The sequence below is a fragment of the Heteronotia binoei genome, chromosome 11 (genome assembly GCF_032191835.1).
Source record: "Heteronotia binoei isolate CCM8104 ecotype False Entrance Well chromosome 11, APGP_CSIRO_Hbin_v1, whole genome shotgun sequence".
Lineage (NCBI taxonomy): Eukaryota > Metazoa > Chordata > Lepidosauria > Squamata > Gekkonidae > Heteronotia > Heteronotia binoei.
Window position 1 is genome coordinate 74,184,083 of NC_083233.1, and position 24,552 is coordinate 74,208,634.

General features: G+C 49.6%; 1 protein-coding gene across 1 annotated transcript in view; it reads right to left on the minus strand.

Annotated features, from left to right (window-relative positions):
- The window catches only part of TMEM132B (transmembrane protein 132B), a 384,514-nt gene that overhangs the window by 289,428 nt on the left and 70,534 nt on the right, over window positions 1–24,552 (minus strand). The window contains exon 3 of the mRNA XM_060249159.1: window positions 10,511–10,657. Within this exon, the coding sequence (XP_060105142.1) occupies window positions 10,511–10,657 (147 nt within the window). The remainder of the gene's footprint in view (window positions 1–10,510; window positions 10,658–24,552) is intronic.

Sequence of the window (24,552 nt, forward strand, 5' to 3'; positions counted from 1 at the left end):
CATGGAGGAGTAGGGAATCAAACCCAGCTCTCCCAGATAAGAGTCCGCGCACTTAACCACTACACCAAACTGGCTCTCCCAACAAACAGATCATGTTGGGAGCCACCAGAGGTAAAATCAGGAACTACAAGAACTGCCTCCTTTTGCTGCCTCTTTGGGTCAAAGAAATGGTTCCTCGTCTCCACGTTTTTCAGGGCCGGCATCAAGGGCTGTTTGGCACAGCTGGGCATCTGCAGAAGCCCACAATCTGGCAGAGGATTCACAGCCAGCAACGGACACTTGGTTGGCATTTGTGCTCAAAAGGTTGATCTCCCATCTCCTGCGGGGAGGAGGGATAGATTATAGCAGGCGATCTCCACCCACCACCTGGAGGTTGGCAACCCTATCCATCAGTCATCCAGTGATGCATCAACTGAGTGATGTACATGCATAGGCAGGCCTCAGATTCAGCAAGAGCTCACAGGAGCGCAGTTCCTAAGCCTTTCTGATGGTTCCCTCTCTTCCTCTCTCCCTACCTTGTCCATTGAATAGTAGGTGCAGCTGCATAACAATCCCTGGATTAGGAGAGCGGGCAGCCAGCCAGCCACCAGGGGCTTTGTCACACCCCCAGCAGCCCTCATTAACCCCTGGAGAAGCCCGCACCACTCTTTCTCCACTTCTTATGTGATTTTGGGCGGTGGGTGGCTTGCTGGCCTTTTGACTGGGGAGGGGGGAGTGGCCAAAGAGAGCCCCAGGCGAGCGAGGCCTGCTTGGGCTGACTGGATCTCTAGCCAGCCCAAGCTGGCCTTGCTCACCAGGGACTCTCCTTTCTTGCATCAGGTTGCTTTTGACTGGGGGTGGCATATGCTGAGTTATGCTAATAAGCTCCGCCACCTATTTTTCTCCAAAACGACCCCTGCGCACAGGTGTACTAGCCCTTAATGTGCTCTTGTTTCCTTGGATTTGACCCCCCCCTGGACTTCAGCAATTTAAATGGTCCCCTTTTGGAAACCACAACTGTCACTTATCAGAAACGCCTTGAAATTATACATCAAACGAAAAAAAAAGAAAATGTGCCGTGCTCAACGACAGAATCAAAGAACGGCCGCACGGCCAGCAAAAGGGGATGTGTTTGACTACTCAAGAAGCAAACGCAGGAATGTGTTCCTAACAATGGCAAAACCCTGGGAACGGCTTTAATCTGTGGATCGAAACAACCTTGAACAAAACGGATTTCTAATGAAATCGAATGTAAACCTTCCAAGGCACGGCCATGAGGTCTTTTGCAAGGAATTTATAAATATAAGGACTCGCCGAGAGAGCGAGGAGGAGAAAAATTACACAACGCACCATATGCACAAAAGGAGGAAAGGTCTTAATTTAAATTCTCTTAATGAGCACTCCATTTGTGCGAGCAAATTGCAGAACTTGAGATGAAAAAGCCCCGATAAGGGATAATACTGTGGAAAGGGGGGGGGGTTTTAAAAAGTAAGCAAATTTGAAAAGGGTTCCAAAAGATAAGGCTAACAGAAAGGAATAAAGACGGGATTTATGAACACATTACCATCTAATGCCGTCGTTTGCCTGGCTGTGGGGTACATTGCGACTTTTATGGTAGGCAAGTGAACGCGAGAATAATAGCAGCTATAAGTGTCAGGAAGGGAGGAAGGCTCTCCGAGAGTTTGAGTGCTCTTAACAGCCATCATGGAAATTTAAGGAGAGTGCTTGATTTCTTCTCTTCGTGCACACAGATCCTCTGAAGTCTCTTGGAGTGCTTCTGCAAAGCAGAGCTTACAAAACTACTTCTGCCAACTGCAGAATTACCAGCAGAAATGGCCACGGTGATCAAGGCTCTATAATGCCATCGACACTAGACTGCCGCACTGCGCGTGATGTTGGGCAGCCCTTGGAAACAGCTCCAAGGCTTTGCTGGTTGCAGAACACAGCAGAACTAGATGACTCAATGACAAAGTCCCTCCTTCGAACTCAGGACCTTCCGTGTGTGATTCCCTGGTACCTTCAGCTAAAGTATCTTAGGAAGGAAGTACCAGGAGAGGTTTTCATTGCCCTAGATCAGGGGTGGCCAAACTGTGTCTCAGAAGTCACATGCGGTTCTTTCACACATATTGTGTGGCTCTCCAAGCCCCCATTGTCCCATTAGCTGGCTTGGAGAAGGCATTTCTCTCTTTAAATTAATCCAAGCCAGCTGGTGGCTTGGAGAATGCAGTTAGTTAGAGGAAGGAAGGAAGGAAGGAAGGAAGGAAGGAAGGAAGGAAGGAAGGAAGGAAGGAAGGAAGGAAGGAAGGAAGGAAGGAAGGAAGGAAGGAAGGAAGGAAGGAAGGAAGGAAGGAAGGAAGGAAGTTTATTGGATTTATATCCCATCCCCACTTGCCAAAGCAGGCTCAGGGTGGCTCACAGATAGGGTGGCCAGACCGTCCCGGGAGCCCGGGAATGTCCCGGTTCTGGCCACCCAATCCCGCCTCCCGGGCTGCCTATACCGGGACCATTAAAGGTCCCGGTTTAGCCAGCCCCGGAGGCGGTGGGCCGCGGGCGCCGGCGGGGAAGGCGGCGAGTGAGGGAGGGAGCGTCCCTGCGCCTGCGCAGGGCCCCTGCGCACGCGCAGGGACGCTCCCTCCCTCACTCGCCGCCTTCCCCGCCCGCGCGCGGGGCCCGGCGGCGGTGGTGGAGGCCTCTCCGTGGCCTCCGCTGGTCGCTGGAAGCCCTCCAGAGACTCTGGAGGGCCTCCAGGGACCAGCGGAGGCCGCGGAGAGGCCGCGGAGCACCCGGCGCTGGTCCCGGAAGGCCTTCCAGAGCCTCTGGAAGGCCTTCCGGGACCAGCGCCGACCAGCGAAGGCGTCCCCGCGGCCTCCGCTGGTCCCTGGAGGCCCTCCAGAGTCTCTGGAGGGCCTCCAGGGACCAGCGGAGGCCGCGGGGACGCCGCGGAGCACCCGGCGCTGGTCCCGGAAGGCCTTCCAGAGCCTCTGGAAGGCCTTCCGGGACCAGCGCCGACCAGCGAAGGCTTCCCCGTGGCCTCCGCTGGTCCCTGGAGGGCCTCCAGAGTCTCTGGAGGGCCTCCAGGGACCAGCGGAGGCCGCGGGGTCGCCGCGGAGCACCCGGCGCTGGTCCCGGAAGGCCTTCCAGAGCCTCTGGAAGGCCTTCCGGGACCAGCGCCGACCAGCGAAGGCCTCCCCGCGGCCTCCGCTTGTCCCTGGAGGCCCTCCAGAGTCTCTGGAGGGCCTCCAGGGACCAGCGGAGGCCGCGGAGAGGCCGCAGAGCAGCCGGCGCTGGTCCCTGGAGGCCTCCAGAGACCAGCGCCGGTAGCGGAGAGGCCCGGCGCTGGTCCCTGGAGGCCTCCAGAGGCCAGCGCCGGCAGCTCCCTCCCTCCCTCGCCGCGAGGCCGCCGCCGCAGGACTCGCCGCCGCCGCTGGACTCTCCGCCGCCCTGGAAGCAGGTAAGGGGGCCGAAAGCGGGGGGGGCGGGGGGCGGCCTTCCTTTCTTCCCTCCCTCCTCCCTCCCTCCCTCCCTTCCTTCCTTCCTTCCTTCCTTCCCTCACTCCCTTCCCTTCCTTCCTTCCCTCCCTCCTCCCTTCCTTCCTTTCTTCCTTCCTTCCTTCCCTCCCTTCCTTCCCTCACTCCCTTCCCTTCCTTCCTTCCCTCCCTCCTCCCTTCCTTCCTTTCTTTCTTCCTTCCTTCCCTCCCTCCCTCCCTCCCCCCTTCCTTCCCTCCCTCCCTCCCCCTTCCTTCCTTCCTTCCTTCCTTCTTTCCTTCCTTCCTTCCTCCCTTCCCTCCCTCCCTTCCCTTCCCTTCCCTTCCCTTCCCTTCCCTTCCCTTCCCTTCCCTCCCTCCTCCCTTCCTTCCCTCCTTATGTTCTTATGTGACACAGAGTGTTGGACTGGAGGGGCCACTGGCCTGATCTAACAGGGCTTCTCTTATGTTCTTATGTGACACAGAGTGTTGGACTGGAGGGGCCACTGGCCTGATCTAACAGGGCTTCTCTTATGTTCTTATGTGACACAGAGTGTTGGACTGGAGGGGCCACTGGCCTGATCTAACAGGGCTTCTCTTATGTTCTTATGTGACCAGAGTGGTGGAGTGGATGAGCCATTGGTCTGATGCAATATAAGGGCTTCTCTTATATTTTTATGTGGCACAGAGTGTTGGACTGGAGGGGCCATTGGTCTGATGCAACAGGGCTTCTCTTATATTTTTATGTGGCACAGAGTGTTGGACTGGAGGGGCCACTGGCCTGATGCAACAGGGCTTCTCTTATATTCTTATGTTACACAGAGTGTTGGACTGGAGGGGCCACTGGCCTGATGCAACAGGGCTTCTCTTATGTTCTTATGTGACGCAGAGTGTTGGACTGGATGGGCCACTGGCCTGATCCAACAGGGCTTCTCTTATGTTCTTATGTGACAATACTGACTTTGGTGGACCCAAGCACTGATTCAGTGTAAGGGAGCTTTGTGTTTGTGACTGGAGTAGATAATACTGACTTTGGTGGACCCAAGCACTGATTCAGTGTAAGGGAGCTTTGTGTTTGTGTCTTCTGGTGCAATTTTGTTCTCAGATCCTGTATTTACTTCATCAGTATATGGGATAAGGCACTTTCTCAACTGTGCTGCATAATGCAGCCTATTTATTTTGTCCTGTTGGCTCTGTCGGTCACTTCCGGGTTCCTGTCCTGCATCTCGACCTGTGTTATTAGTGACAGGCTGCTTCGGCGTGCCGCTGCGCCGGCCCCCTGGGCCCCACAACGATGGGACTGATGCCACAGGGACGGGCTCGAAACACTCTATAACCCCTCAAAAGAACAGCAGTCTAGCTCGCTTCCCCCGAGCCCTGCCGCCATAAGCCTCAAGGGGGCTCATTTTGCGGCATCTCCCGGCGGGAGGGTGGCACCCGCACGGGACACATATCAAATGAAAGAGGGGGCGCAGGGCTATCAGAAACAGCCGGCGGAGGGAGTCGGGAGACCACCCCACTGGGGGATCCACACCCCGAAAGTGATGAAGGTGGCGCAGATAGAGCCAACAGAGCAAACAGGACAAAATAAATAGGCTGCATTATGCAGCACAGTTGAGAAAGTGCCTTATCCCATATACTGATGAAGTATATACAGGATTTCAGAACAAAATTGTTTCCGGCGGTGATATTTGGGGGATTTTGGGGGATGTCACAGGAAGTGCTGTGAAGTCACTTCCTGTTTCCGGCAGTGGCATTTGGGGGAAATGATGTCATTTGGGGGAAATGATGTCACAGGAAGTGATGTCACTTCCCATTTCCGGCAGGTGACGCGGGGAAATGATGTCACAGGAAGTGATGTCACTTCCTGTTTCCTGTGGTGGCATGGCGTCACCGGAAGTGACGTCACTTCCTGTTTCCGGCGGCACGGGCGCGCTTTGCGCGCGCGCACCCCTACCTTCCCCCCCCCCAACGTGTCCCTGGCTGGCCTTCAGACATTATGGTCACCCTACTCACAGATCATAGTAATTTAAAGTTAATGTTGCTTTCTTTCCACCTCTCTCTCCTTCCTCTCCCATCTATTTTCCTTCCTTCCTTCCTTCCTTCCTTCCTTCCTTCCTTCCTTCCTTCCTTCCTTCCTTCCTTCCTTCCTTCCTGTCTTGTGGCTGATGTTCATGTCTTACAGCTCTCAAACATCTGACATTTATTCTATGCGGCCCTTACTTTAAGTAAGTTTGGCCACCCCTGCCAGAGAATATTAATAGCAAAGCAAACAGCTCTGCACTGGCATCCATTCCTTTTGTTTTTCAGCTGAATTGGTGCTAGGTTTGTTTGTTTCCCAATCCAAAAATGACAAGAAAGCACCTGGCTTTGCCTAGAAATATTATAGGGGGTGGGTGGGTGTTGTGTTTTGTCGGGTAGAGAGATGTTGTTTTAAGAAAGTGGTTCAGCCTTGCAAACTGGCAGCACCCGTAAACTTGAAGAGCACATTAAAAGAAAGATCAAAGTTAAATATTTACTCTGAGCACAACACTATTTGCAAATCTGGAACTGATGTTTTCAGAGTTTTCCATTTGCATACTTTAATTAATCCAAAAATATTAAAAACTAATCTCACAAAGGAAAAAGGGGCAGAGTATTAATTAACTTGTGATCTATTGCTTTTTGTATAATTTAGCTCTTCAACACAAAGCAGGGACCGGTGTTAATAAAAACTAAGTTACTGTGACAGGTATAATTTCACGGATTAGCAAAACTTTCAATGTTCTCTCTGGATTTCCAGCTAACTTTTTAAAAAATTGAGTGACTTCACTTCAATTAAGGGAGATTTTTCCCCCACCACCACCACCCCTCTGGATGAAAATTACATTACAGTTTTTCCCTTTAACCTCAATACCTCTTTATTAATGTGATTTTTCTTTCGCGCAGCTCTAAATGGAAACTCGGGTCACTCGCATGGTAATGGAAAAATCTAGAGCGTGATGCTATTTGAGAGCGTGCAGAGCTTCCAGCTGGCCGTCTGGAGCACAAGAGCGACCATTTTGACATGTACCATTTTTTACATCCTTGCAGCGTAAGAGAACGTTTTCACAGCCTCCCCTCCCCCGTCTCCAATGGTATAGTCCAGGGCTGGCCAAACTTGCTTGACATAAGAGCCACACAGAATAAATGTCAGATGTCTGAGAACTGCAAGACATGAAAGCTGGATTTTTGAAAGCCGCAAGACAGGAAGGAAGGAAGGAAAATAGATGGAGGAGGGTGGAAAGAGAGGGAGGTGGAAAGAAAGCAACTTTAAACGCATTCTCCAAGCCACCAGCTGACTTCGCTTGATTTAAAGAGACAAATGCCTTGTCCAAGCCAGCTGACTGGGCAGTGCGGACCAAGAGCCACATAACGTGTGTGAAAGAGCCACATGTGGCTTCCGAGCCACAGTTTGGCCACCCCTGGTATAGTCGGCAACTGGCAGCTTATGGCCAAAATCTGAACTGGATCAAACGTACAGGATAGGTTTCAACTCAATGCCAGGTTGAGAGGAGAGGCACAACTAGAAACGCAAAGGAAAAAAGCTCAGTTCAAACATAATTAGCGGATGCCAACCTCCAGGCGCCCTCTGGAGGTCTCCCAGAACTGCAACTGATCCCCAGATTACATTGATCGGTTCCCCGAGAGAAAATGGCTGCTTTGGAGGGTGGACTTTAAGGCGCTGTACCCCATTGAGGGCCCTCCCCTTCCAAATCCCTCTCCACCCTCAAATCTCCAGGTAATTTCCCAGCCTGGGGTTGGCAACCCTGAACATAATGCGAAACTAACCAAATTGGTGGCAGCTTGAGCGAGTCACTGCTCACTTCGTCAGATGCAGCTAGAAGAAGATGACGACAACGACAAGGACGACTGCAGATTTATACTCTGCCCTTCTCTCTGAATCAGAGACTCAGAGCGGCTTACAGTCTCCTATCTCTTCTCGGGAGAGCCAGTTTGGTGTAGTGGTTAAGTGTGTGGACTCTTATCTGGGAGAACCGGGTTTGATTCTCCACTCCTCCACTTGCACCTGCTGGAATGGCCTTGGGTCAGCCATAGCTCTGGCAGAGGTTATCCTTGAAAGGGCAGCTGCTGTGAGAGCCCTCTCCAGCCCCACCCACCTCACAGGGTCTCTGTTGTGGGGGAGGAAGGTAAAGGAGATTGTAGGCCACTCTGAGCCTCTGTCCTTGAAAGAGCAGCTGCTGTGAGAGCCCTCTCCAGCCCCACCCACCTCAAAGGGTGTCTGTTGTGGGGGAGGGAGATAAAGGAGATTGTAGGCTGCTCTGAGCCCTCTCCAGCCCCACCCATCTCACAGGGTGTCTGTTGTGGGGGAGGAAGGGAAAGGAGATTGTGAGCCGCTCTGAGACTCTTCGGAGTGGAAGGCGGGATATAAATCCAATATCTTCTTCTTCTTCTTCTTCTCCCCCCACAACAGACACCCTGTGACGTGGGTGGGGCTGAGAGGGCTCTCCCAGAAGCTGCCCTTTCAAGGTCAACTCCTGCGATGGCTATGGCTAACCCAAGGCCATTCCAGCAGCTGCAAGCGGAGGAGTGGGGAATCAAACTCGGTTCTCCCAGATAACAGTCCACATACTTAACCACTGCACCAAACTGGCTCTCTCTAGAATGTTAGTCTATTCTACCTTTATCTGAAGAAGAGAGCAGTGACTCACGAAAACTCCCCCTCACACACACACCACCACACATTTTGTTACTCTTTAAGGTGCTCCTGGACTCTTGTGCAGACCAATGCAGCTACCCAGCTTGAGCTACAGTGCAAAACTATGGTTTAATGCAACTAGCTACTGGGTGAGTGGGCGTCAACATGGCAGATGCGGTTCAGTGTGGCCAAGTGCAAAGTAATGCACATTGGGGCCAAGAATCCCAGCTACAAATACAAGTTGATGGGGTGTGAACTGGCAGAGACTGACCAAGAGAGAGATCTTGGGGTCGTGGTAGATAACTCACAGAAAATGTCAAGACAGTGTGCGTTTGCACTAAAAAAGGCCAACGCCATGCTGGGAATTATTAGGAAGGGAATTGAAAACAAATCAGCCAGTATCATAATGCCCCTGTATAAATCGATGGTGCGGTCTCATTTGGAGTACTGTGTGCAGTTCTGGTCGCCGCACCTCAAAAAGGATATTATAGCATTGGAGAAAGTCCAGAAAAGGGCAACTAGAATGATTAAAGGGCTGGAACACTTTCCCTATGAAGAAAGGTTGAAACGCTTGGGACTCTTTAGCTTGGAGAAACGTCGACTGCGGGGTGACATGATAGAGGTTTATAAGATAATGCATGAGATGGAAAAAGTAGAGAAAGAAGTACTTTTCTCCCTTTCTCACAATACAAGAACTTATGGGTATTCAATTAAATTGCTGAGCAGACAGGTTAAAACGGATAAAAGGAAGTACTTCTTCACCCAAAGGGTGATTAACATGTGGAATTCACTGCCACAGGAGGTGGTGGCGGCCACAAGCATAGGCACCTTCAAGAGGGGGTTAGATATAAATATGGAGCAGAGGTCCATTAGTGGCTATTAGCCACAGTGTGTTTTAGATAATTAGATAATTTTATTTGTATCCCGCCCTCCCCGCCGAAGCAGGCTCAGGGCGGCTAACAACATCATACAAATTTCAATTATACAAAGAAAGCAAAAAACACAAAATTACATTTAAGCATTAAAATTCTGATTAGGTTTAAAATTTAGTTAATTAAGTTAATAAAAGTGCTAATACTGTTAATAAAAGTGCTAATACTGTGTGTGTGTGTGTGTGTATTTGGCCGCTGTGTGACACAGAATGTTGGACTGGATAGGCCATTGGCCTGATCTAACATGGCTTCTCTTATGTTCTTATGTTCTTAGCTACGGTTATCCTTACCCAGTTACAGGCCATACCACTACCTACGATTCATTAGGATCTGCTCAACTAGGCTCTGAAACCATACTCTGAACTTGGTCCGCTCACTATAGACTACTAACCACAGGTTGGCCTACTAACTACAGGTGACATATGACTGCAGGCCAGTTGTAGGTAGGCGAGGTGGTTTAGGCAGCGATATTTTGCTGTTTCCGAAAATAATAAGTGCCTCTTTTATGCCATTAAAGGTTTTGAATCTGAAGTGCCTCTGAGCATGCACAGAGAATCTTTTCTTCACCACTGGTTAACCACAACCAAGCCTTAACACTAGTCTGGGGCTCCAGACAATGGCTTTCAAATTATCTGAGGTAGTTTCAGGCTAACACTCAAAACCAGGCCTTGAATTCAGCAGGAGCTCCCAGGAGTGCAGCTCCTGAACCTTTATGAGGGTTCCCCCTCCTCCTCTCCACCTACCTTGTCCATTGATTAGTAGGTGCAGCTGCATAACAATCTCTGGATTAGGAGAGCGGGCAGCCAGCCAGCCACCAGGAGCTTTGCCACACCCCCAGCAGCCCTCATTAACCCCTGGAGAAGCCCACACCACCCTTTCTCCATTTCTTTGTGATTTGGGGTGGCAGGTGGCTTGGTGGCCTTTTAGACTGCAAGGGAGGGACGGCCAAGGAGAGCCCCAGGTGAGCGAGGCCTGCTTGGGCTGGCTGGATTTCTAGCCAGCCCAAGCAGGCCTCGCTCACCTGGGGCTCTCCTTTCTTGCATCGGGTTTGTTTTTGGCTGGTGGGGGAGGGGATTACACAATGGGAACACGTATTGGAGTAAGGAGGAAGTTGAATTTCGCACCTTGATTCGAAACAGGCAAAGGAGAGTAAGATTTCCCAGCTGTAGAAAGCTGCGACAATACCGGAAAATGTGAAAAGAAATGGCATCTTATTCCAAAGTAGACAACCCCATCTTTTAAAGCAGGGGTGGCCAACGGTAGCTCTCCAGATGTTTTTTTGCCTACAACTCCCATCAGCCCCAGCCAGCATGGCCAATGGCTGGGGCTGATGGGAGTTGTAGGCAAAAAAACCCCAGGAGAGCTACCGTTGGCCACCCCTGCTTTAAAGGATTTGTTCCTTGTTCTTAATGACAAAGAGCAGCTCAGGTACACACCACGCAGCTTGGGTTTCTTACCTGCTCTCCGCGTTGGGATCGATGCGTTCGCACACAATGGTGGCGGTAGTCTGCGTCCTTCCATTGTCTACGTCTTGTTGAACTCCCCACTGGTCGGGATCGTTGACGCGAATGTCTATTATCTTCATTCCCGGGGCAGCCTTAATTCTGCAAGCAAACAACAGGCAGAACTTGAGACCTAAACCGTGTTGGAGGATGGCGGGGGGAGAGGGAGGTCTCCAGCGAACAGACTCAGAGCACACACATACTGCTGCATCTATCGATCGACGTTTTTATATTCCTCTGAGCCGGCACACGCAGGTCTCCCCAGCCCCATTTTATCCGCACAACAGCACTATGAGGTCGAAAGAAACAAAAAGCACAGAAACATGGACCTGGAATGGACCCCAAGGGTCATCTAGTCCAGTTTGGTGTAATGGTTAAGTGTGCGGACTCTTATCTGGGAGAACCGGGTTTGATTCCCCACTCCTCCACTTGCAGCTGCTGGAATGGCCTTGGGTCAGCCAGAGCTCTGGCAGAGGTTGTCCTTGAAAGGGCAGCTGCTGTGAGAGCCCTCTCCAGCCCCACCCACCTCACAGGGTGTCTGTTGTGGGGGAGGAAGGTAAAGGAGATTGTGAGCCGCTCTGAGACTCTTCGGAGTGGAGAGCGGGATATAAATCCAATATCTTCTTCTTCTGGGGTAGGGAACACTGGTTCTCCAGATGCTTTTGCCTACTACTACCATCAGCCCCAGCCAGTATGGCCAATGGTTGGGGCTGATGGGAGTTGTAGACAAAAAAACATCTGGAGAGCCAACATTCCCTACCCCTAGTCCAACCCACTCCACAAGGCAGGAAATTAAAGCTACCCCCCTGCTCCCCTAGTGACTCCCTGCAGGGGTAGGGAACGTTGGCTTTCCAGATGTTTTTGCCTACAACTCCCATCAGCCCCAGCCATTGGCCATGCTGGCTGGGGCTGATGGGAGTTGTAGGCAAAAAACATCTGGAGAGCCAACATTCCCTATCCCTGGTAGAGGATAAGGCTTGGAAAGGACAGTTGGCCAGGAGTCACCCGGTGAGATTAAATGGCCAAGTAGGGATTTGAACCGCTCAGGCAGAGCGGGTCCTTAGTGGAGCAGGCTTTCTCGGGAGGTGGCGGGCTCTCCTTCCTTGGAAGTTTTGGAGCAGAGGCTAGATGGCCATCTGACAGCAATGAGGATCTTGTGAATTTAGGGGGAAGTGTCTGTGAGTGTCCTGCACTGAGTACGGGGTTAAGACTAGATGACCCTGGAGGTCTCTTCCAACTCTATGATTCTATGAAACGGCCTGGCACCTTGCCCTGGTCAGACTTGGATGCACACCTCACTGGGAAGCCACTCCTGAAGCAACATCTCCCTTTATTTGTCGTTTATTTTATTTCCTTCATTTCTATCCCGTCTTTCTCCCCAGCGGAGGCCTCAAACCAGCTGACATAATTCTTCTGTCCTCCATTTTATCCTCAACCCTGTGAGCCAGCCTGAGAGCGTGTGACCGGCCCGAGGTCACCCGGTGAGCTTCCAGGGCAGAGTGGGGATTCAAACCCAGGCCTCCCAGATCCCACTCCAACATTTGGAACCACCACATTGGCTCTAATTTTAAACGGATGCCTGTGTTTGCTTTAAAACTGTGAACAGCTTTGAGAGATCATATTTGGCTGGGAAACGGTAAATAAAGGAGTAAAAAATAAAACTCCGCTTGGAGCTCAGTTTGCAGCCTCTTTTTCTAGCTGTCACATTTTTGTCTGGCTCTTTCTTCTGAAGAAGACGTGGTGGTGTCTGCTGTGCTCCCCACTTTCACCACACAGCAGTCCTGCAAGGTCAGTTAAGATGGAGAGGCCCCAACTGGCCTAAGGACCTGCTTACCTTAGGGACCGTCTCTCCCCACATGTTCCCCAGAGGGTACTTAGATCTGGGATGAAAAATCTATTAGCGATCCCCGGGCTGAGGGAGGCTAGACAAGGTCCACCAGAGAGCGGGGCCTTCTCGATTGCTGCCCCCTATTGGTGGGATCAACTGCCGGAAGAAGCTAGTGGGACCTCGCCCAGTTCCGCAAGGCCTGTAAGACCACCCTATTCCGGCAGGCCTTTAATCTGACATCGAAGGACTGATATGGGGTGACTGAGAGACATCGAATATAGACTGAACGCCATCTGAAGCGAGAAAACATCAGGTACAATTGGCACCAGACTGCTTTAATTGTTCTTAACCATTTTAATTGTTCAACTTGTTTTATTGTTTAACTGTTGAATTGTTCTTTTTTTGCTGGCTGCGAGCCACCCTGAGCCTGCTTCAGCGGGGAGGGCGGGATATAAATCCAATAAACCTTAAGGCCCACCACTGAACTCCATGGTCAAATCTGAACCCAGGCCTGCCCGCATCCTACTTGGGGCTCTCCTCCTGGGAAGGAATCTCTCCTAGGTAGGGTTGCCAGCCCCGCCCCCCAGCCACTGGTGTGGGATAGGGGGTAGGATTGCCAGAGATATGAAGCATGGGGAGAACAAGGACCTCGGTGGGGTACACAGTCCACGTTCCAAAGCATCCATTTTCCTCAACTCCAGGGGATCTCCAGGTCCCACCTGGAGGCTGTCAGGATTAAATGAAAACCCTAGAGTTCCACAGAGAATGACTCAACCAACAACAAAAAACTGTGGAAAAATAACAAAAAAATTAATGAAAAATACTTCAAAATTGCAATAGAGAATGAAACACTTCAACTTCACACATTTTCACATATCATTACATATAACAGCATATTATCAAAAATGCAAAGTATAAAGTACAAGGAATAAATATTCAAAAGTGCTTTGCAGTTAGTCCGTATCCAGTTTGAAATCCTTGAAAACTATTACTTAAAGTGCCAGTGTCCAGGGTGTTGCAACTGCAGATAATTCTTGTTCTTCAGCAAGGTTGGCACTCTTACTCCTCAGCAAGCTAAGTGATGCTCTCCTCCCTAGGTAGTTCTAACTTGGGTTCTCTACTATAGACCTCCCTAGGGCAGCTTCTAATCCATTCTCCCCCTCCAGTCCTCCCCAAGGCAGCTTCTAATCCCTTCTCCCCCTCCAGTCCTCCCCAAGGCAGCTTCTAATTCCTTCTCCCAATCCATTCCTTCTCATGGAGACTTCTAATCCTTTCTCCCCCTCCAGTCCTCCTCAGGGCAGCTTCTAATCCCTTCTCCCCCTCCAATCCTCCCCCATGGCAGCTTCCAATCCCTTCTCCCCCTCCAGTCCTCCCCAGGGCAGCTTCTAATCCCTTCTCCCCCTCCAGTCCTCCTCAGGGCAGCTTCCAATCCCTTCTCCCCCTCCAATCCTCCCCCATGGCAGCTTCCAATCCCTTCTCCCCCTCCAGTCCTCCCCAGGGCATCTTCCAATCACTTCTCCCCCTCCAGTCCTCCCCAGGCCAGCTTCCAATCCATTCTCCCACTCCAGCCTCCCCAGGCCAGTTTCTAATCTCTTCTCCCCCTCCAGTCCTCCCCAAGGCATCTTCTAATCCCTTCTCCCCCTCCAGTCTTCCCCAGGGCAACTTCTAATCCCTTCTCCCCCTCCAGTCCTCCCTAAAGCGGCTTCTAATCCCTTCTCACCCTCCAGTCCTCCCCAAGGCAGCTTCTAATCCCTTCTCCTCCTCCAGTAATCCCCAGAGCAGTTTCTAATCCCTTCTCCCCCTCCAGTCCTTCTCGGGGCAGTTTCTAATCCCTTCTCCCCCTCCAGTCCTCCCCATGGCAGCTTCTAATCCCTTCTCCCTCTCCAGTCCTCCCCAGGGTAGCTTCTAATCCCTTCTCCCCCTCCAATCCTTCTCGAGGTAGCTTCTAATCCCTTCTCTCCCTCCAGTCCTCCCCAAGGCAGCTTCTAATCCCTTCTCCCCCTCCAGTCCTTCTCAGGGCAGCTTCTAATCCCTTCTCCCCCTCCAGTCCTCCCAGAGGCAGCTTCTAATCCCTTCTCCCCCTCCAGTCCTCCCCAGGGTAGCTTCTAATCCCTTCTTCCCCTCCAGTCCTTCTCAAGGTAGCTTCTACTCCCTTCTCCCCCTCCAGTCCTCCCCAAGGCAGCTTCTAATCCCTTCTCCCCCTCCAGTCCTCCCCAGGGCAGCTTCTAATTCCTTCTCCCAATCCATTCCTTCTCAGGGAAACTTCTAATCCTTTCTCCCCCTCCAGTCCTCCTCAGGGCAGCTTCTAATCCCTTCTCCCCCTCCAGTTCTCTCTGGGGGCGGCTTCTACTCCCTTCTTCCCCTCCAGTCCTCCACAGGGCAGCTTTCAATCCCTTCTCTCCTTTCCAGGTTACTCCACTGGCTTCAAAGGAGAAGCCAGAGAGAAGCCAACCAGCCCCTCCGAGATCGTTAACAATCCCCGGTTAGGAAAACAGCCAAGCGAGACAAATCATTCCTTGAATAACCGGAGGGGGGGGGGAGTTCTTTAAATATTTAATCAGAATTAACAACAAGCATGCTGTGCAATCCACAAGGCACTGCTTTGAAGGTGGAGGCAAGCGAATCCGAGTTCATCGATCTGCCTCTTAATGAGGCGTTGGATGGGGGAAAGCCTCCGAGCACTTGTAACGGCTGTCAGTTGCCCAAGTGGTTGCAGGCAGCCGGGCTGGGAGATCCACTTCCTTCCTTTCCTCCTCCAGCCCTTGGAGGAAAGAGTGGCTGCCTGTTCATTCACTTGGCTGTTTCCCGCCAGAGGGAACACCAAGGTCAGACGGATCAAAGGGTTTTCTCAGTAAATGACACAAAAGGGCAACCAGGAGAGCTAGCTGCAGCTTAAAAGAGGAGGAAATGCAGGTGGAGGGGCTACGGCTCAGTGAAAGAGCCTCTGGCATTCATAGAATCATAGAGTTGGAAGGGACCTCCAGGGTCATGTAGTCCAACCCCCTGCACAATGCAGGAAACTCACAAATGCCTCCCCCTAAATTCACAGGATCTTCATCGCTGTCAGATGGCCATCTAGCCTCTGTTTAAAAACCTCCAAGGAAGGAGAGCCCACCACCTCCCTAGGAAGCCTGTTCCACTGAGGAATCGCTCTAACGGTCAGGAAGCTCTTCCTAATGTTGAGCCGTAAACTCTTTTGATTTAATTTCAGCCCACTGGTTCCGGTCTGACCTTCTGGGGCCACAGAAAACAATTCCACACCATCCTCTCTATGACAGCCCTTCAAGTACTTGAAGATGGTGATCCTATCACCTCTCAGCCGCCTCCTCTCCAGGCTAAACATCCCCAGCTCCTTCAACCTTTCCTCATAGGACTTGGTCTCCTCACCATCTTCATCACCCTCCTCTGGACCCTTTCCAGCTTGTCTATATCCTTCTTAAAATGTGGTGCCCAAATGTGGCTTTGCAGGCGCGAGGTTCCAGGTTCAATCCCCGTCAGGGTTTTTTTATTTTTGTAGCAGGACCTCCTTTGCATATTAGGCCACGCCCCCCTGCTGTAGCCAATCCTCCTGGAGCTTACAGAGCTCTTAGTACAGGGCCTACTGTAAGCTCCAGGAGGATTGGCTACATCGGGGGGGGGGGGGAGGCCTAATATGCAAAGGAATTCCTGCAACAAAAAAAGCCTTGATCCCCAGCATGTCCTGTTAAAAAGACCAGGCAGGAAGAGATGTAAAAGACCCCCACCTAAGACCTGCTGCTAGTCTGAGTAGACAATACTGACCCTGGTGGACCAGTATTCTGATTCAGTATAAAGCAGCTTCAAAGGGTTACTAGGGGACTGGGGCTAGGGTGGCTAGATCTAACTCCTGGGGATTTTGGGAAGAGAGCCTGGGGAAAACAGGGAACTTAGTCTCCATCCTTGACTCTCCAGGAGTATAATGCCACAGAGCGCCCCCCCCCCCAAGCATTCATTTTCTCCAAGGGAACTGATCTCTGTTTCCTGGAGACGAGCCGTAATTCTGGAGGATCCCCAAGTCCCACCAGGGTGTTGGCATCCCTAGTATGTGCTCTGAGAACCAGCTAAGACAGGGGTGTCAAACATGTGACCCGGGAGCTGGATCAGGCCCCCGGAGGGTTCCTATCAGGCCCACGAGCAAGTCTGCTTTCTTCTCCTTCTCTCTTCTGTCCTTCTGCATCACGGCTTGCTTTGCCAGGCTTGCCCAATCGCACAGGAGCTACAGAGCAAAGCCTCTGTCCTCTCCATTGGCTGAGGTTCCTCACTTGGAGAGGAAGGGGAGGAGAGAGAGCTTGCTTGGTCAGGCTCTCTCAATCGCACAGCGGAGATACTGAGCCAAGCCTCTTTTCCTTCTATTGGCCAAGGCCCCATCCCCTCCTCTTCTACTCAGATTCAGCAGGAACTCCTCTTCTCCTCATCCCCCCCCCCACTACTGCGGGGTAGGGGCCAAAGCCGGAGGCTCTGAAAGTGGCTGAGGCAGACAACCCTAAAACTTTGGAGTCAAGAAGGGACTGCACCTTGCAAGCCACCCTGGCACTCTGCAGCCAGCAGCCCTATCCATTCCCCCCCCTCCTCAGCCCAGTCCATGTGGCTTCCTCCACCTCCACCTCCTGCTCCTCCACCTCTCTCCTCTCCACCTGCTGCTTTTGCTGATGCAATGCAGTGTGCTCTCCCAGCTCCAGTCAGGGCCCCCCCCCCATGGCTACAGGCCTGAATCCCAGCCACTGATCACTCAACCCAGATTGAGCTCTCGTACCACCGGGCCTTCCCTCCAGATCCAAGCCTTTTCAGCATCAGGCGGCCTTCCATATTTGGACACCACAAATGGTGAGGGGTCTGGAGACCAAGCCCTATGAGGAAAGGTTGAAGGAGCTGGGCACGTTTAGCCTGGAGAAGAGGCGGCTGAGAGGTGACGTGATCACCATCTTCAAGTCCTTGAAGGGCTGTCCTATAGAGGATGGTGTGGAATTGTTTTCTGTGGCCCCAGAAGGTAGGACCAGAACCAACGGGTTGAAATGAAATCAGAAGAGTTTCCGGCTCAACATTAGGAAGAACTTCCTGACAGCTAGAGCGGTTCCTCGGTGGAGCAAGCTTCCTCGGGAGGTGGTGGGCTCTCATTCCTTGGAGGTTTGTCAACAGAGGCTAGATGGCCACCTGACAGCAATGAGGATGCTGTGAATTTAGGGGGAGGGGTTTGTGGGTTTCCTGCATTGTGCAGGGGGTTGGACTAGATGGAGGTCCCTTCCAACTCTATGATTCGTAACGATGGGAAGGAAGATTTTAAAAAAATAAGCTGATAGCATATGCCTGTCCCACAAAGCATTCCAGTCACACTGATTCCCTGGGACGTGCGTGCGTTTCTCTTTCTTCGCTTGGCAGCCGCCGTGTTATCTTGGCTGCGTGCGCCCAGTCTCCGTAAGAGGCCAGATCCGATAAGCGCTGACATCACCATCTGCTCAAGCCAACGGCACAGTCCAAGGCCCTCCAGCCAGCAGGCAGTCAAGCGTGCTCCATGTCCATCCAAGGGTGCTGACAAGACAACGTCGACCCAGACGGGGCAGCCAAAGAGATTTGCTGACACCGCTTCTGCCCGATCGCCATTTGCTTTGGCCCCCTCAGGGGCACCGCCTCCAAAAGGCAATCCTCCCCGGATTTTGGCAGAGCTGCCTCATCGTCTGAGGAAGCGGATTTCACTCCTTGTCTTGCCAGGTTAGCATCAGACGAAGCTCCCTTCCCATCTCACATACACACCCCTCCAAAAGCTCTCTATTCAGAATTCAGCCTTTAACCTGGGACTTCGATAAGGGGCCAGCTAGACCAAGACTCTGTATTTCGATGGGATGTATCATGTTTCTAAGTAGGGGCAGATTCTCTTTGGTCCAATTATGGGAGGGGTCACCTAAGAAGGAAACGCACACCTTGGCAAACGAAGATCCAGCCCGCTAACATCTTCCTTGCACAACAGACCAGAATGCAAGTTTCAAAAACAATGGAACGTATTTTCTTGCATATATTGATCAAAATCAGGCTAGAAAACTTTAAAGACTAAAATACAAATCAAATGATAAAGCCCCAAAGAATTAAGAAACAGCTGAGCAACATATGTTTATAATGCTTACGACCTAAGGTCAGAAATGGTAGGAATGAAAACGCAATAATACGCAGACCAGACCAAAACAAAAGTATATAAAAATACATATTTACCAACTTAAGATCTGTTTAATAATTTGTCAAACTTTATTAGACATTACTGATGATTGTAAATGGTTTCTTTAACTTCTTGAGTTTTTTTCAATGTTTGTTTATATATGTGTGTGTGTATACACATACATATATATACATGCACACACACATATATACACATAAGAACATAAGAACATAAGAGAAGCCATGTTAGATCAGGCCAATGGCCCATCCAGTCCAACATTCTGTGTCACACAGCGGCCAAATATATATATATATATATACACACACACACACACACACACACTGTGGCTAATAGCCACTGATGGACCTCTGCTCCATATTTTTATCTAACCCCTTCTTGAAGGTGGCTATGCTTGTGGACGCCACCACCTCCTGTGGCAGTGAATTCCACATGTTAATCACCCTTTGGGTGAAAAAGTACTTCCTTTTATCCGTTTTAACCTGTCTGCTCAGCAATTTCATCGAATGCCCACGAGTTCTTGTATTGTGAGAAAGGGAGAAAAGTACTTCTTTCTCTACTTTCTCCATCCCATGCATTATCTTGTAAACTTCTATCATGTCACCCCTCAGTCGACGTTTCTCCAAGCTAAAGAGCCCTAAGCGTTTCAACCTTTCTTCATAGGGAAGGTGTTCCAGCCCTTTAATCATTTTAGTTGCCCTTTTCTGAACTTTCTCCAATGCTATAATATCCTTTTTGAGGTGCGGCGACCAGAACTGCACACAGTACTCCAAATGAGACCGCACCATCGATTTATACAGAGGCATTATGATACTGGCTGATTTGTTTTCAATTCCCTTCCTAATAATTCCCAGCATGGCGTTGGCCTTTTTTATTGCAAACGCACACTGTCTTGACATTTTCAGTGAATTATCTACCATGACCCCAAGATCTCTCTCTTGGTCTGTCTCTGCCAGTTCACACCCCATCAACTTGTATTTGTAGCTGGGATTCTTGGCCCCAATGCGCATTACTTTGCACTTGGCCACATTGAACCGCATCTGCCACGTTGACGCCCACTCACCCAGCCTCAACAGATCCCTTTGGAGTTCCTCACAATCCTCTCTGGTTCTCACCACCCTGAACAATTTAGTGTCATCCGCAAATTTGGCCACTTCACTGCTCACTCCCAACTCTAAATCATTTATGAACAAGTTAAAGAGGATGGGACCCAGTACCGAGCCCTGCGGCACCCCACTGCTTACCGTCCTCCACTGCGAAGACTGCCCATTTATACTCACTCTCTGCTTCCTATTACTCAGCCAGTTTTTGATCCACAAGAGGACCTGTCCTTTTACTCCATGACTCTCAAGCTTTCTAAGGAGCCTTTGATGAGGAACTTTATCAAAAGCTTTCTGGAAGTCAAGGTAAACAACATCTATCGGGTCTCCTTTGTCCACATGTTTGTTCACCCCCTCAAAGAAATGTAACAGGTTAGTGAGGCAAGATCTTCCCTTGCAGAACCCATGCTGAGTCTTCCTCAATAACCCGTGTTCATCAATGTGCCTACTCATTCTGTCCTTGATAATGGTTTCTACCAACTTTCCCGGTATTGAAGTCAGACTGACTGGCCTGTAATTTCCCGGATCTCCTCTGGAACCCTTTTTAAAGATGGGGGTGACATTTGCTACCTTCCAGTCCTCAGGAACGGAGGCAGATTTCAATGAAAGATTACAGATTTTTGTTAGAAGATCCACAAGTTCAACTTTGAGTTCTTTCAGAACTCTCGGATGTATGCCATCCGGACCCGGTGACTTATTAGTTTTTAATTTGTCTATCAGTTGTAGGACCTCCTCTTTTGTCACCTCAATCTGACTCAGGTCTTTCAACACCCCTTCCAATATTAGTGGTTCTGGGGCGGGCAAACACTTCTCATCTTCCACGGTGAAGACGGAGGCAAAAAATGCATTCAGCTTCTCAGCCATTTCCCCATCCTCCTTCAGTAATCCTTTTACCCCATGGTCATCCAAGGGCCCCACTGCTTCCCTGGCTGGTTTCCTGCTTCTAATATATTTGAAGAAATTTTTATTGTTGGTCTTTATGTTTTTTGCAATATGCTCCTCATAGTCCCTTTTTGCCTGCCTGATCACAGTCTTGCATTTGATTTGCCACTGCCTGTGTTCCCTTTTATTAATCTCACTTGGACTGGTTTTCCACCGCTTAAAGGAGTCCTTCTTACCTTTTACAGCTTCCATTACTTTGTTTGTTAACCATGCTGGCCTCTTCTTATACCTGTTTGTGCCTTTCCTAACTTGTGGTATGTATTTTATCTGAGCTTCTAGGATTATAGTTTTAAATAGTCTCCAAGCTTCCCCAAGGGTTTTGACCGTATTTACCTTTCCTTTCAGTTTCCTCCTCACATGCCTCCTCATCTCAGAGAATTTACCCCTTTTAAAGTTAAATGTGGTTGTGGCGGTCTTTTTGGGCAACTCCCTATTTATACAAATGGTGAAATCAATAACATTATGGTCACTGTTCCCAAGCGGCGCAATCACTTTTACGTCTCTCACCAAGTCTTGGGCATTACTTAGGACCAGATCCAGGATCGCCCCACCCCTGGTAGGTTCTGAGACCATCTGCTCCATAGCACAGTCATTGAGAGCATCAAGAAACTCAATCTCTTTCTCTCGACCAGAACACCTATTGACCCAATCAATCTGCGGGTAGTTAAAATCACCTATTACGACACAGTTGTTACGTTTAGCCGCTATCTTTAATCCCTCCATCATATTATAATCGTCCTCTCTCTTTTGATTTGGTGGGCGATAACAAACTCCCATAGTTAAATTTCCTTTTGGGCCCTCTATTTCAACCCAAAGCATTTCTAAAAGGGAATCTAATTCTCTGACCTCAGTCTTACTGGACCGTATATCCTCTCTGACATACAGAGCCACCCCACCTCCAACCCTTCCCTCCCTATCCTTCCGATATAACTTATATCCAGGAATCACCGTGTCCCACTGATTCTCCTCATTCCACCAAGTTTCTGAAATTCCCACAATGTCTATGTTTTCTCCCAACACTAAACATTCCAATTCACCAATTTTACTTCGGACACTTCTAGCATTTGCATACAAACATTTATAATTTCCCAAGCAAGCTAGGCCCGCCACCTCTCTCCTGCCGCCTCGAGACTCTAGCAGACAGTCCATACTGTTTGTCACCATCACAGTGGACAACTCTGATCCGTTACTCGGTAGAAAAATAGAAGCCAACCCTTCATCTCTTTGAGACGAGTCCTCCCGAACCAGAGACATTCCATCTCCTGTCGGCTTTCCCCCAAGATTTAGTTTAAAAACTGCTCTGCCACCTTTTTGATTTTAAGCGCCAGCAGCCTGGTTCCATCCGGAGACAAGTGGAGACCGTCTCTTTTGTACAGCTCCACATCTACACATACATAGATAGACAGACAGACAGAGACGGAGGGAGGGAGGGAGAGATGATGATGATTATGTAGATGGACAGACAGACAGAGAGACAGACAGACAGATAGACGATAGAGAGATAGATAGATAGATGATAGATAGATAGATGATAGATAGATAGATAGATAGATAGATAGATAGATAGATAGATAGATAGATAGATAGATAGATAGATAGATAGATAGATAGAACATAAGAGAAGCCATGTTGGATCAGGCCAATGGCCCATCCAGTCCAACACTCTCTGTCACACAGTGGCAAAAATTTTATATATATACACACACACTGTGGCTAATAGCCACTGATGGACCTGTGCTCCATATTTTTATCTAAACCCCTCTTGAAGGTAGCTATGCTTGTGGCTGCCACCACCTCCTGTGGCAGTGAATGCCACATGTTCATCACCCTTTGGGTGAAGAAGTACTTCCTTTTATCCGTTTTAACTTGTCTGCTCAGCAATTTCATCGAATGCCCACGAGTTCTTGTATTGTGAGAAAGGGAGAAAAGTACTTCTTTCTCTACTTTCTCCATCCCATGCATTATCTTGTAAACCTCTATCATGTCACCCCGCAGTCGACGTTTCTCCAAGCTAAAGAGTCCCAAGCGTTTCAACCTTTCTTCATAGGGAAAGTGTTCCAGCCCTTTAATCATTCTAGTTGCCCTTTTCTGGACTTTCTCCAATGCTATAATATCCTTTTTGAGGTGCGGCGACCAGAACTGCACACAGTACTCCAAATGAGACCGCACCATCGATTTATACAGGGGCATTATGATACTGGCTGATTAGATAGATAGATAGATAGATAGATAGATAGATAGATAGATAGATAGATAGATAGATAGATAGATAGATAGATAGATAGATAGATAGATAGATAGATAGATAGATAGATAGGACGGACGGATCAAGTTAGAAGGGACCCCCAGGGCCATCCGGTCCAACCCCCTGCACAATGCAGGAAATGCAGGAAACCTCCCTCTAAATTCACAGGATCTTCATCACTGTCAGATGGCCATCTAGCTTCTGTTTAAAAACCTCCAAGGAAGGAGAGCCCACCACCTCCCGAGGAAGCCTGTTCCACTGAGGAACCGCTCTAGCTCCAGGAGAGAAAGTGAGAGAGAGAGATAAAGAAGGATACACATAAGGTTTGTTGTAGCAGGAACTCTGTTGCATATTAGGCCACACACCACTGATGTAGCCAATCCTCCAAGAGCTTACATGGCTCTTAGTACAGGGCCTACTGTAAGTTCCAAGAGGGTTGGCTACATGTAAATTCCCCTCTCCCTGTTAGCAGGCTCAGGGCGGATCACAACATAAAAACAAAACAAAAATCAGCCTAAATAACAATTTAATAACATCAATAAAACAGTATAAAATGTCTTTAAAACACACTGGTCTCTGACTTCATAAACTAGGCTGAGTAAGATGGTAGATGATACTTCAGCGGTATTGACAGTGACGGGGGGGGGGGGGGCGCTAAGGTTTTCCTGAATGCCCGGCTGCCTCAACCAAAGGCTTAATAACAAAAACACACAAGAGAAGCTGCAACCACTCACAAAAAGCCCACAATAGCTGCAAGCATTCCCCGCAGTATACTCTTATTAAAGGTCTAATATTGTGAATTATAAGCTACCTATACATACTGCAGTTCACAATATCAGACCTTAAATGAGAGTATACTGCGGGGAATGCTGACAGCTATTGTGGGCTTTTTGTGAGTGGTTGTGGCTTCTCTTGTGCGTTTTTGTCTTTCGTTATTGTTTCTGGCTGAACTCCCCCCCCCACCACCACCACCACCCTTTTATTTTCACTCAACCAAAAGCCTGGCAGAACAGTTGTCTTAAAACCTGGGGTCTTCCCAACTCTGCCTGCCCCCCGATGCTTTATATAGCGGGCTTCCCCACCTTTTTGTGCCTGTGGGCATCTCTAGAATTCGAGGTGGTGGACACAACAACCAATTGGCTTAGGCAGGAGGCAAGGGAGAAGAGGAGGGATTTTAAAAAACGCAGCAGGAAAGAGGAGTGAGACAATAAAGCCGACGCTGTGGAGGCAGCCGCTGCTGAAACACGGTTATTTTAATCTGCAGGGCCGACTGGATCGGCAGTGAGCAATCAGGAGCCCTCTGGGGCAAGAGCTATACCTGGCCCCACCCAATTTCAAAAAACACTTGGTAGGCACCATGCAACGTATTGGCGGGCACCAGGGCTTTTTTGGCAGAAGAAGCCCAGCAATTAGGCCACGCCCCCTCATGTCACCATTGTTTCATAGGGTTTTTTGGTATAAAAAGCCCAGCAAGAAATCATTTGCATATTAAGCCACACCTCTGTATGATTAGTTGGGTGTTATATGAGTTTCCACTTGGAACTGGAATTGGAAATAATTATGTGGTAATGTTATTTGTGTATAAGAAGATAGTTTAAGAGGGTAACACCGCGTCAGATATTAGATAAGATGAAAACTTGAGAGGTGCAAATTTTAAGAAATGTGTAAATGCAAGCCAAAAAATAGAACTACAAAGTGATG